The 13,081-nt window shown below is 36.4% G+C and overlaps 2 protein-coding genes across 2 annotated transcripts; both read left to right on the top strand.

The window, feature by feature from the left end:
- Positions 1–7,826: 7,826 nt before the first annotated feature.
- Positions 7,827–9,215, top strand: LOC145140433 (uncharacterized). Its single transcript, XM_079073928.1, has one exon. The coding sequence runs from the start codon at positions 7,827–7,829 to the stop codon at positions 9,213–9,215; it is 1,389 nt and encodes a 462-aa protein (XP_078930054.1).
- A 326-nt stretch (positions 9,216–9,541) lies between these two features.
- Positions 9,542–10,273, top strand: LOC145140431 (uncharacterized). The gene has a single exon (XM_079073927.1). The coding sequence runs from the start codon at positions 9,542–9,544 to the stop codon at positions 10,271–10,273; it is 732 nt and encodes a 243-aa protein (XP_078930053.1).
- Positions 10,274–13,081: the final 2,808 nt, after the last annotated feature.

The raw sequence follows: 13,081 nt of genomic DNA, 5'->3' as shown, positions 1-13,081 counted from the left end.
TCGGGAAACAACAAATGGACAGAGAGAATGATTGATAATCCATGTCTCAGTCCATATGATATCTAGAATGGAGGAATATATGATCCCTTATCTAATGGACAAGTCATTGACAAAGGTCAGAGTTCATCGACAAGGTCAGAGTTCGACAGAAGCTTTTGAGAGCTACGATTGCTGATCGGTTCCTGAAGTCATACGCAATAATAGTTTTAGACTTATCCAAGTGGGAGACTGTTGGATTAATGTCTAAGTCCATAACTATAATTGGTAAGACTTGACCCGACCCGGCATGGTCCATTTGGGTTGCATGGCATCATGCATTTGGATAGACTATAATGAGAGAAATAACACTTAAGGTTGGTTAATATATTATAAGTTCTAATATATTAATAAGGTTATTTAATTAGTATTGATCAAGAATTAATTTGGAATTAATTAAGTGATCAAAAGGAGACTAATTAAATATATGGGTTGATTGTGTAAATCATTCATTCTTATATATGTGGGCTTGTGATCCAAGATTCCTTATGTTGGACTAAGTCCATGGGGTGACCCATGGATACTCCATGGAGGTTAAAATCCATGGAGCATAAGGAATGGGTAAAGTTATGAGTTACATGGTGTAACCCTAATAGCCACCATATAAAAGAATCTCATGGCTCAAGAAATCGTACACTAATGTGTGAGTGTGAGGGCTAGACGATTTCAAGGAGTGTTCAAGTTTCTCTCAAGTTATTCCAAGTGTATTTGGTGTTGTGTGAACCATTTGAGGTGTCACACTTGGGGCACTATGCACTCAAGCTTCATGAAGACATTCTACATCAAAGAGGTATGTATTCTATCTTATTATATTTATTATTTTGTATGCTAGATTAGGATAATACCTTGGATGTTCATAATTGTATGTATAATAGAGAAAACATAGATCCAAGGTATTTAGGGTTGCATGTACACTTAGGAGTGTTAGAATGCTCATAACCCAACAGTAGTATCAGAGACAAAGCTTGTTTTCTTGTTATACTTGCAAAATTAGCTGAAAAATCGAATTGTATTAGTTTAAAAGTTATGCTAATTACTTGAAAAAAAATTGATGTGAATTATCTTTGTTCATATGAGTTTATTAGATTAATAGAAAAGTTAATTGATTATGTGTTTTCAATCCATTTTAATCTAAGAGTTGATTCTAAAATGTGTTTTTGTAACTTGTCCTCAAGTTATATGAAAAGTCACATTTAAGTTTCATAAAACTCATAAAAAGTTGGCAATGGTTACAAAAATGAAGAGTCTTGTCCTCATTAAATGGTTTTATGACTCCATAACTTGTCCTCAAGTTATGGAGGTTCAAGAGTCACTTCATTAAATGATAAAATGTGTAACCTTAATTAGTTCCATAAGTTACAAAAATAAAGAAAAGTTACATTCTTTTATTAGTTTAAAGTCTTCCATAACTTGTCCTCAAGTTATGGAACTTGAAGAGTTTTTTTTTAATTAAAACTACTTTAAACACATAAGTTATGGAATTAATTAGTTTTGAATAGTTTCAAAACTTGCCCTCAAGTTTTGGAATTTGAAAAGTTTTCACTTATGAATACTTTAATTCCAAGTTAGCCCTTAGAATTTTAGAAGTTAAAATTCAACCCTTATACTTTATAATATTATAAGTTAATAATATTTATATATATGTATAAGAGTAAAGTAAGTCTTACCGTTAGTAGGCCTCATTCACGAAGCCGGTCTATAAGGGGGGTATAAGGTTACTGCCTATAAAATGGCAGTTTAATGGGTGTCCACTCTCACCCACCGCTTCCTTGACTGGTGGAGGGTCGTTAGCCGAACGGGTAGGACAAGGACTATAATTCTCCTTTCATTAAAAGTATTAATGATAAATACTAAGTAACTAAACTCTTATTAATACCCAATCTTAGTTACTTAGGAAAATGTGAATTTGGTGCTAACCCATGAAATTACACTTTGCACTTTGCTTAAGTCGTTAGTGGAGCGTGTGTGGTTAACCGACACACTAACCTGGACTTAACAAGGTAGGAAAAGGGTAACTTAATATTTATCATAGTATCGGTGGAGCGTGTGTGGTTAACCGGCACACTGATTAAGGGGTAAATATTAAGGGTACCAAGTATATTTGCATGGTTAGTCACACCTTGTTTTGTGATCCTCGGCATCCCAGTCACAAAACCTGAAGGGCACACTCGAGATTGAAACATGCCTTTGAACAGTTCAATGAATCTCAAAGATCTAGGACTTTCAAATCCAATTAAAACCTAATAAATTATTTCGTTTTTCATGGTGGAAATTGGTGAATCGTCATTCACCTACCTTCAAATATTTTATAGCTTGGATTACGACATCCCTCTTCTAAGTTATAAAATATTTTGTTGGGTCCTAGCCTTAATATTTCATATTGGGTGTCATATTAAGGACTTTAAATCAACTATCTTGAATATCTCCCAAAAAGATGTCTGGTCTAGACATTTATGATCTTCCCAAATCTCTTGAAACAAGCTTTCCTAAATGAAGATGATGTCCCATGGATATCATACTTCTTTCACCTCCTCCAATTATTCTCCCTAACCCACAAGTTCCTAAAGAGTTTAAGGTCTCTCCTTATTGGCAAGGCAAGGTCTAGCTGTGATCACATCTTGGAGATGTAGTCACATATTGACAAGATGGGAGAATTGGGTGTCAAAGTCTTGAGAAAGTTGGTGGCTCAACTACTTTCTAAGTCACATTGTGAGTTCTTTTGGGAATCCTATGAAACAGACTAAGACAAGACCCTTAATGATCTTATCTATTTGCTAAGATCAACTTCCTAAAACGCTATGGACATTGACAATGATGACATTGGATATCCAGTAAAGCTCTCTCTTCCCAATGGAAAGGGATCGGCCATAGTCAATTCGGTTGACCCAATGGTAAAGAGAGAGGCGAAGTCTGAGATAGTCCCATTATCAAGGGTCCATAGGTAACTATTGCCAAAGGAAGGGGCATTGGTTACGAAGCTGCCAAATTTACCTAAGGATGTTAAAGTCAATACGTTTGGCTCTACTTCAGGTAAAGTCCATTGTCTAACTCTATTAAGTACATGCTGATTCTGATCGCGAAGATGGATTTCAATCGCATGGTTCGGTGATCAGAATTTTGGGCTATTACTTAAGAGTTATGATATTTATATTGCTTAGGAATAGATAACAACAAGGTTTTCATATGGATTGTAAGGATAAGTTTTTCCGCAAAGTTTTAAAATAAAAGAAAAAGGTTTTGATTTTATTTATTTTAAGTATCCTTACAATGGCATTTGTGAAAAATTGTTGCTTATAAGATTCCATTGATAGCAATATTGGAAAAATGGATTTGATTCTTTCGGTTGTGGTAGTGTCTAATATTACCAAATAAGGAAAGATTCTCATAACCCAAGTTTCAATTGGACCGAAACTTGGAATCATGCAAGTTGAATAGTATGATGAATGAGAACTTTCAAGCATTGGAAAATCAAGACTAATTACTTGTTCACATGGATGTGAGAGTCAAGTGAAGGACTAAAGGGATCGAGTACACATTCTTGTGCACTGGTCATGTCCACCACAAAGCTCGTTAAGACTTTTTGATTTACTAAAGTTTAGTAAATATGGTTATACTTACAAGTTTAAGTATAATTCTGAAACATTGGAAAAGTCTCAATGTATGGCAGAACGAATGGAAAGAATCAAATTAGGCAGAAAGATAAAAGTTTCTCAAATCTGAAAAGATGGGAGAGTACTTTAGTATCATGTTTGTGATCATCTTAATTATTTAGAAATCATATCACAATTAGTCCTCTAAAGGTCATCTTAGTGCATTCTTATGACTAAAAAGAGGAGTCATGAATTGTTGAAATGGTTAGATCAGGAAGATGAGTCATACTTCGTTCCAAAACAATTCTTAGAGTCATACTCCAAGATTGTAACTTGAGTGACATATCTTAAAGAAAGGTTTAAAACACTTGTCAAATGTAAGAGTAAAAGTGTCCTACTCTTGTACATTTGAAATTGGTAAGTTGTGATGTTTTGGATAAAACAAAGACCAACTAAGGCCAATTGTGTGAAGTGTTTGTCTTGATAAAGAATCCACACTATCTCTTGAATATTTGGCAAGATAATCTTATATGTCAAGAGGATAGTGGGAGTCTTAAAGATCCTAAAAAGAATTTCAAGAACTAATCAAGAATAAAACCTGAGGTTCTTCACTAGCACACGACTTGAGGTTTATAACCTATCGTGTTGACATATTCTGTGCCCATTCCAGTTAAAGTTGGCTTTGCATAGGAGTTCTGAAAGTTCTCAATTGGTTGCATAACAACTTGGAAGCAATGGCAGGCCCTGTACTGCCACGTGGCAAGAAGTTAAGATTGCATAAGTTCAGTCCATATGAGTTTGGATTTGTCATTATCCTTGTCTTGTGACTATGGTTTTGACGATTCACATGGATAAGAACACATACACCATAAAATCTAAGGGTCATAAGGTTTCTCTCCGATTCATGAAAATGATGGTGAGGAAACACTTCCACCAAGTAGATTTGAAGCAGATGGCAAAAGGTCTAAGCAATTGAGACTATGATTACGACATCCCTTTTCATAGTTCTGAAATTGTTTAGACATACATGCATGCTATCTAAGGAAAGGTGTATGATTTTGATAAAGTTTTATCAAAGCATCTCGTATCAGAAATCTGAACTTTGGTAAGGAAGTCAATAAAGTATTGATTTCTAGAAGTCCAGCTGATGTCTGAGTACATGTCAAAGCTAGTGGGAGCATAAGTGTTATGCTAATAATCATCATGTTAGTGGGAGCATGATAATTATTGTTAGTGTTGCAAGTTAGCAATGTTAATTATAGAAAACAAAAGTTTCAATTCGTGAGGCTGCAGGGATTGAAAAAGTTGTTTTTCTATAATTAAGGGAGAGGATATACTTCATTTCAGTTCTAAAGGCTTAGATTGAGATCTTAATCATCTTTAGTCAAGAATATATATATGAATTTCATGTTGGATTGGTTCAACTTAAGGAAATTCTGTATATTGCGTTCTCAAAATTCGATTATGATTACGGCATCCCTCTTCATAGTCAAATTTTGAAAACATGGCAAATAAAAATATTGTAGCAAAAGACTGGTCTAGAATCATGTCTTTATGTGAGACATCATGAATCGTGTACCATTTGCTTTGGGTACAGGATCGATTGCATGTGCTATAATATTTGTCATTTCTAAATTTTTCCAAATGCCCAGAGGCATTAAGAAGGGAAAAGGTCTAGAATTGGATATGACTAAAATGATTAAGCAATTGTCGAGGACAATCTGAGGTTTACCAAAGATTGGTTGCTTAGGGACAGTTGGAAGTATAGTGCTAATTTTGGAAGGACCATATTGACATATTCTGAAAAGAGGCATCTCTTATTTAGAAGTGATAGTCAAAATGAGAATATGGAGTTGTCTCCATAGGTGGAAGTTATCTGTGTAAGATTAGAAAACTTAATGCAAGAAGCATGTCCAAAGCAATGTACTTTGAATATGAGACTTAGTTTCCATGGAGTTGATCTCCATTGGAATACCTTATAATGACTGTTGACAAGTCTTTGTGACTTTGTACATATTCATTACAGGAGGGTCAGTGCATATAAGTTTAAAATCTAAACAGATTTCGATAAATGATAGGAATTTGAAATTCTCACGTTTTTCGATAAGGATTTGGGAGTGTGAAATTAGAATCATTGAATTTATGTTCAATTGGTTTATTTCACAAAGTAAGGATCATAGACAAACATAGAGTGCATACTTGGTGTATGGCAAAGCTATTGTTTAAGAAAAACATAGTGTACATGCTTGGAGCATGGGACAACTAGTGTTTTTAATTCAAGTATAAAGTTGATAAAACCGAAACAATGAATAATGAGTAATCAGTATGGTGATAAATAAAAGTGTTTATTTATATTCATAGGGTTTGATACCATATTTGATTCATTTATTCTTGTGTTTCACTTTGCATGTTTTGACTTCCAGAATAACTAAGTTGCTCTTCCTGAATGATTAAGTTATTCAAACCATCCATAGTCGGTCATATGTTGGAAGTAGATATGAATCAAGACTGTCATGGGTTGGTTTGTAGAGGTCCAAGTTGGTGGACAAAGTGGTGCTACAACACTCATGAGTGCTCATAAGTTCTGAGTATTGGATTCAACCCGCGCTCATTTGAATCACTTCATGGATTTTATCACGAGTGATCATGAGACAATAATATCTTATATTCTTCAAACCTAGAGATATGAGTTGTTACTATGAGTTGGTTGTACATTGATTGCACGAAAACGCATTCGGTAACTCGATGTTATAAAACGTGCCTTTGTGTATGATTCAACAAGTAGTAGAACAAGCCATATGAGTCGAAGTTTATCCATTCCTTTTACCTTCGGGATAAAAACGATATCTGTGGGCCCCTCGATGATTTTAAGATGATACATGTGAGTGCTTGGTCAAGCCAGGATTGATTTGATTTGTTCAATCAGTCAGTCATCATGAATCGGAAATCGGGAAACAACAAATGGACAGAGAGAATGATTGATAATCCATGTCTCAGTCCATATGATATCTAGAATGGAGGAATATATGATCCCTTATCTAATGGACAAGTCATTGACAAAGGTCAGAGTTCATCGACAAGGTCAGAGTTCGACAGAAGCTTTTGAGAGCTACGATTGCTGATCGGTTCCTGAAGTCATACGCAATAATAGTTTTAGACTTATCCAAGTGGGAGACTGTTGGATTAATGTCTAAGTCCATAACTATAATTGGTAAGACTTGACCCGACCCGGCATGGTCCATTTGGGTTGCATGGCATCATGCATTTGGATAGACTATAATGAGAGAAATAACACTTAAGGTTGGTTAATATATTATAAGTTCTAATATATTAATAAGGTTATTTAATTAGTATTGATCAAGAATTAATTTGGAATTAATTAAGTGATCAAAAGGAGACTAATTAAATATATGGGTTGATTGTGTAAATCATTCATTCTTATATATGTGGGCTTGTGATCCAAGATTCCTTATGTTGGACTAAGTCCATGGGGTGACCCATGGATACTCCATGGAGGTTAAAATCCATGGAGCATAAGGAATGGGTAAAGTTATGAGTTGCATGGTGTAACCCTAATAGCCACCATATAAAAGAATCCCATGGCTCAAGAAATCGTACACTAATGTGTGAGTGTGAGGGCTAGACGATTTCAAGGAGTGTTCAAGTTTCTCTCAAGTTATTCCAAGTGTATTTGGTGTTGTGTGAACCATTTGAGGTGTCACACTTGGGGCACTAGGCACTCAAGCTTCATGAAGACATTCTACATCAAAGAGGTATGTATTCTATCTTGTTATATTTATTATTTTGTATGCTAGATTAGGATAATACCTTGGATGTTCATAATTGTATGTATAATAGAGAAAACATAGATCAAAGGTATTTAGGGTTGCATGTACACTTAGGAGTGTTAGAATGCTCATAACCCAACAACATGGTCCGTGTGGGCTGTTGAACAAAAAAGCTCCATGTATGAAGGATGGAAAATGCACAAAAGGTTTCCCAAAACCATTCTTGGATTCTACTCTTTTTGATACATAGGGCTATGCACGCTACAAACGCATATCAGATGTGTACCACACAACTTCACGTGGAATTGTTATTCACAATGGATATGTAGTGCCTTGTAACAAAAGACTTTGTTCCCGATTTCAGGCTCATATAAATGTTGAATATTATGGATGGAACATTATGATAAAATACATGTTTAAGTACATCTCAAAAGGAACTGATCGCGTGAGATATGTCATTCAAAAAGATGTGCCTGACAGTGATGTTGGATCAAGTAACAGTTCGAGTGGACAAACGGATATCATATCTGAAGAAAATGAATGCATCAAAGAGATAAAAAACTATTTAGAAGGTAGGTATATTTGTCCGCATGAAGCAGCGTGGCGAATATTTGATTTTCCTATACATCACCGGCATCCAGCCGTTCAGTCACTTGCAGTCCATGAAGAGAATAGGCAACCAATTGTCTTCAAAGAAAACACAAGAATAATAGATGTTTTGCGTAATCCATCTGCTACTAAGACAACACTTTCTGCATGGTTTGAAAGCAATGCAAGGGATCCAACAGGTCGCAAATACACATATATGGAGTACCCAAAGTATTACAAATGGGATTCACCCTCCAAATCTTGGATTAGGAGAGCTGATGATTCATCTGACATGGTCGGTAGGCTTGTCTTTGTCCATCCATCTTCTGGCGAGTTGTTTTATCTCCGTTTGTTGTTGTGTCATCGAAAAGGATGCACTTCTTTTGAAGATGTGCGTACCGTCTCAGGCCAGGTTCACCCAACATATAGATCTGCATGTAATGCATTGAAAATTATAGGTGATGACACTGAGTGGCTTATTGCGTTCAGTGAGGCTTGCATATGGGCAACACCATTACAACTCCGTAACCTTTTCTGTAGTTTGTTATTATTTTGTGAAGTTACTGATCCAAAACTTTTGTGGGAAGAAGCTTATGAAAAAATGTCGGACGACTACATTTATAGATTGAAAGTGACATTGCCCGATAGGACTTTTTACGCCGTCGATGATGCAGTTCAACAGCAGTTACTTTCTGATTTACAAGACACCCTTTCCTCTTCTATTCCGTCAAGGTCGCTTGCTGATTTCGGTTTGCCAATGCCGTCAGCTGCTATGCTTTCTGTATTACAAAATCGGCTCCTACTCGAAGAGACGAGCTATGACAAAAAGTTGTTAGCCGATCATCATGCCCAGTTGCTTCCACAACTAAATAGTGATCAAATGGCAATCTATGAAAACTCTGTCTCTTCCATTCAAGCTAACAAACAGATTCTTATGTTTGTTTATGGTCATGGCGGTACAGGAAAGACATTCCTTTGGATAACTATTCTCTCATATTTTCGATCAATTGGAAAAGTTGTCCTTGCGGTTGCTTCATCTGGGATAACATCGTTACTTTTGCCTTCCGGAACTACAGCACATTCAAGATTTAAAATACCAATTGATCTAACAAGCAAGAGGTCATGTGACATAAAAAAGAGAACATCACTAGGGGAGCTTATGCGCCATACATCACTTATCATATGGGATGAAGCACCAATGAGTGATACATGATGTTTCGAATATCTTGACAGATCTTTACGATACTTCTTGGTGGTGACTTTCGACAAACACTACCTGTTTCGCCAAAGGCTAAATGAGTGGAGATTGTGGATCTTACATTACCACATTCATACCTATGGACTCTTTTCCAGATTCAGATGCTGACACAGAACATGAGAGTGCTTTCTACCAATGATAGCAATGTGTGTGGATTGTCGACGGCCGCCTTTACCGAGTGGTTGCTTCATGTTGGCAATGACACAACTGGTCGTCCTGATCCGGATGATCCATGAGACAGCTCTTGGATACAAATCCCTTATTCACTGTTGATAACTCCAATGCACGACTCGCTACAATGTCTCATTGATTTCGTATACGGATCAGAATTACTTAATGCACCGACTGAAAATGATCTGTCAGTGCGAGCAATTGTTTGTCCAACCAACGAAGCTGCCGATTCTATCAATACTATCATCCTCAAATTGGTCAACACGTACAGCAGGATATATAGCAGCACAGATGCAATGGAACCGAATGGAAAGCACACATCAGATTTAGAGGTTTTGTACCCTATAGAGTACCTAAATCAGTTGAACTTCCCAGGAATACCACCGCACACATTGGAACTAAAACTAAACCCCCCTATAATGCTGTTGCGAAATATCAGGCAACGAGATGGCTTATGTAATGGAACAAGACTTATCGTGTCACAACTGCTACCAACAGTTATTGAGGCCACTATAATTACAGGGGCCTGTATCGGACAACACGTCTATATCCGTCGCATAAAGTTCATCCATAGGCCATTGGATTTACCAATATCTTTTTCACGAAAACAATTCCCCGTTAAACTATGGTATGCGATGACGATCAACAAAAGTCAAGGGCAATCACTCAAAAGAGTTGGTGTTTATCTATCTCAACCAGTGTTTTCACATGGGCAGTTGTATGTAGCACTCTCAAGGGCAACTTCTCCAGCTTCGTTGAAAATACTTATAGAAACAAATGATGTTATCCCATACAACGAAACAAAAAATGTTGTGTATAGAGATTTACTACAGAAAGTCTGACAAAATGAGATGTATCATATCATCACCGCATACCGTTATTCCATCCATAACCAAACCACACTACATCTTATTAATAGTTTACATAATTTTATTATATCCATTCAAAATAGAAACTTACTAACACATTTGATCTTCAATCAGAAATCAACAGTGACCAATGGCCAGCATATCCGAGTTGAAGCATGATGGGATTGGGAGTCCAATAGACCTGAGAATCATTCGGAAATGGAGGCATGATGTGCGTCTGCATGAGACCTGGTTTGTTGGCGTTGATAGATTCGTAAGTTAACAAAAAACAATAACTAGCATCAAATAAGTATATACAAGTCCCATATATAAATCCATCACATTTTCCAACCATATTATTGTTTTTTCCACAGGGAGATGCGATACAGATCCTAAGACAACGGACAAGTCAAGATTACATAGAATCGGTGTTGAATGTGTCAAATTGTTATACCATCTCAGATTACAGCTGTCCCGAATTAGACAAATATCAAAAGGTGTTGGAAAATGATTTCTATATTGATGTTGGTCTCAGTTCCGTCATAAAACCAATTCCAAATACAATAACCATCCCAACGACTTCGTTTCGTTTTGTCTCTAAACCACAACTACTAGAACTTGGAGAACACCCACCATACTATCCAGGTACCAACATAATGTGTTCAATACCTTTCACTCATATCCGTTGACCACCTATGCATATCTGTGATAAGATTTTATTGGGATGCTATCGAAGATAAGAGACTGCACAAAACATGATGGACAACCCTACGTTCTTATCATTCTCACTGATAGCAGGTATATCGTATAACACCTAACAATCATTGCCAATAAATTCATATCATGTATCCTAACAGTTTAATGTCCCATACTTATAGTGGTGATGAAATCCCAATTAATCTGTGGAAGGAATGCATTACGAACCCGACAAAATTCAATCGCAGCCTACTTGCCCCACCACCTGCAATGACAGTAGTAGCAGTCACGAATTTAAAACCGTCTGTTTCTGCAGCTCAGGCACAATTCACTATATATAAGATAGACACACTATCATACATGGTAATCTTTGCAATTCAATTCCTTATTGCAGGATCGTTACGCCACGGTTCATCACATGCTACCCATGTATATGTAAATCCACAGATCCCAGAAACGAGATCGTTGATGAACCTGTAAACCTTCCAAATCAAATAAAATATACGAAATCCTATTATAAAAAAAGAACCATAACATTAGATTGAACAATACTGCAGGTACAGTGGTCCAAATTGTCCATCATCAAAACCTTCAGGGATACCAGCAACCTTGAAAGATATCAGACAAAAAAAAAATTGGACATGCTGGTAAAGATCTACAGTTGTTACCTCAAATCTGACCCCATATCTCTTATAAACACCCTATATTAAAAGACTTTACCATTGCATACACACAGGACAAAACCTTTTTAGTAAGAGCATCTATTGCAGAGTTTGTGTTCCAGGACAACTGGTACCAAATGACATGCCCAACCTGCAGAGATCCAATATTCAAAAGAGGTCCAGAATGGTACTGCAGCGCACATTCCAAGATAGAAAAACCCTTACTAACGTATGTACCATCCCCAAATCATACAACATATCAATATCTTACGAAAGATAATAACAAGCAAATGTTTCTGCAGGCACAAGTTCAGTGTTACAATAACCGATTCCACAGGCACAATTCCAGCAATCATATCCGACACGTCATTTCGGAAACTGCTAAAGACGGCTTTCGAAGATATACTATCTGATAATACATCTATCAGCAAGAAGAGCCTGCCACAGGTAATTACTCAGCACAAAGGAGAAATAAAAACAATGTCCATCCAAATGCTAAGAACATCCAGTGAGGAAAATCTGCGATTCATCATAATCGACATAGAGATGCCAACGACACTTGCACATCCATCGGTACCTGTGACTCCATCACAGCCACCGGTGACAAGGTCCAAAATCCAACACAACCCATCCATATCGAAGATAACCACAGGACAAGCCGCAAGGACCCTAACATTCAACACGGATGGTATGTACACACACACAAATACAAATATGAGCTAGACTAAATTACAATTTATGATATCTTCATTTGACACATTACAGATGAACCGGCACCTTCATGGGATATGAAACGAACCCGAAAGAAATAAACAAGTTGACACAAAATCATACGTTGTTCCTTGCTAACATGTTCCCCTTTTTGTAAGATGTTTCCCTTTTGGTAGCTGTAAAAATCCCTGGAAACAATAGTCTTCTAATGTGTTAGCGATATTTCAATGTCTGGTAATGGAACAACGTTTGACTTCGTATGGTTTTGTGTTAAATTTTAACACGTTACTATGTATGTCCTTCAACAGTAGACAAGTTTACCACTCTTCTACATGCCTTACAAAAATGAAACACACAGAAAACCAATTACACATCGAAACCAAATGGTACAAATATATTCATCCATATATAGTTTAATCCATTACGCACTATAATTTACAAAAATGTTGAAAATCCCGTTCATTACACTTCTTACACACATGAACATAGAAACCAAAAAATTTAAAACAAACTAAAACTTATACGTTCTATGTACCAATTTGCCACTTTAATATAACCATGACCCATTATGACACTTAATATAACCATGGTCCAACATCCCCATATAAAACAAAAATCCAAATACTACCCAATAGGCCCAATCTCCAAAACAATAGCTTAGGCCTATCAAATTTCTATGAGTTTATGAAAAAAAACACATGCATTACCCAATCAGTTGACCAAAAAACAGGAA

Source organism: Lactuca virosa, chromosome 9, assembly GCF_052849685.1.
Source record: "Lactuca virosa cultivar CGN04683 chromosome 9, Lactuca_virosa_CGN04683_v6, whole genome shotgun sequence".
Taxonomy (NCBI): Eukaryota; Viridiplantae; Streptophyta; class Magnoliopsida; order Asterales; family Asteraceae; genus Lactuca; species Lactuca virosa.
The sequence above is the reverse complement of the archived record's forward strand: the minus strand, read 5'-3'. Positions and strand labels throughout refer to the sequence as shown.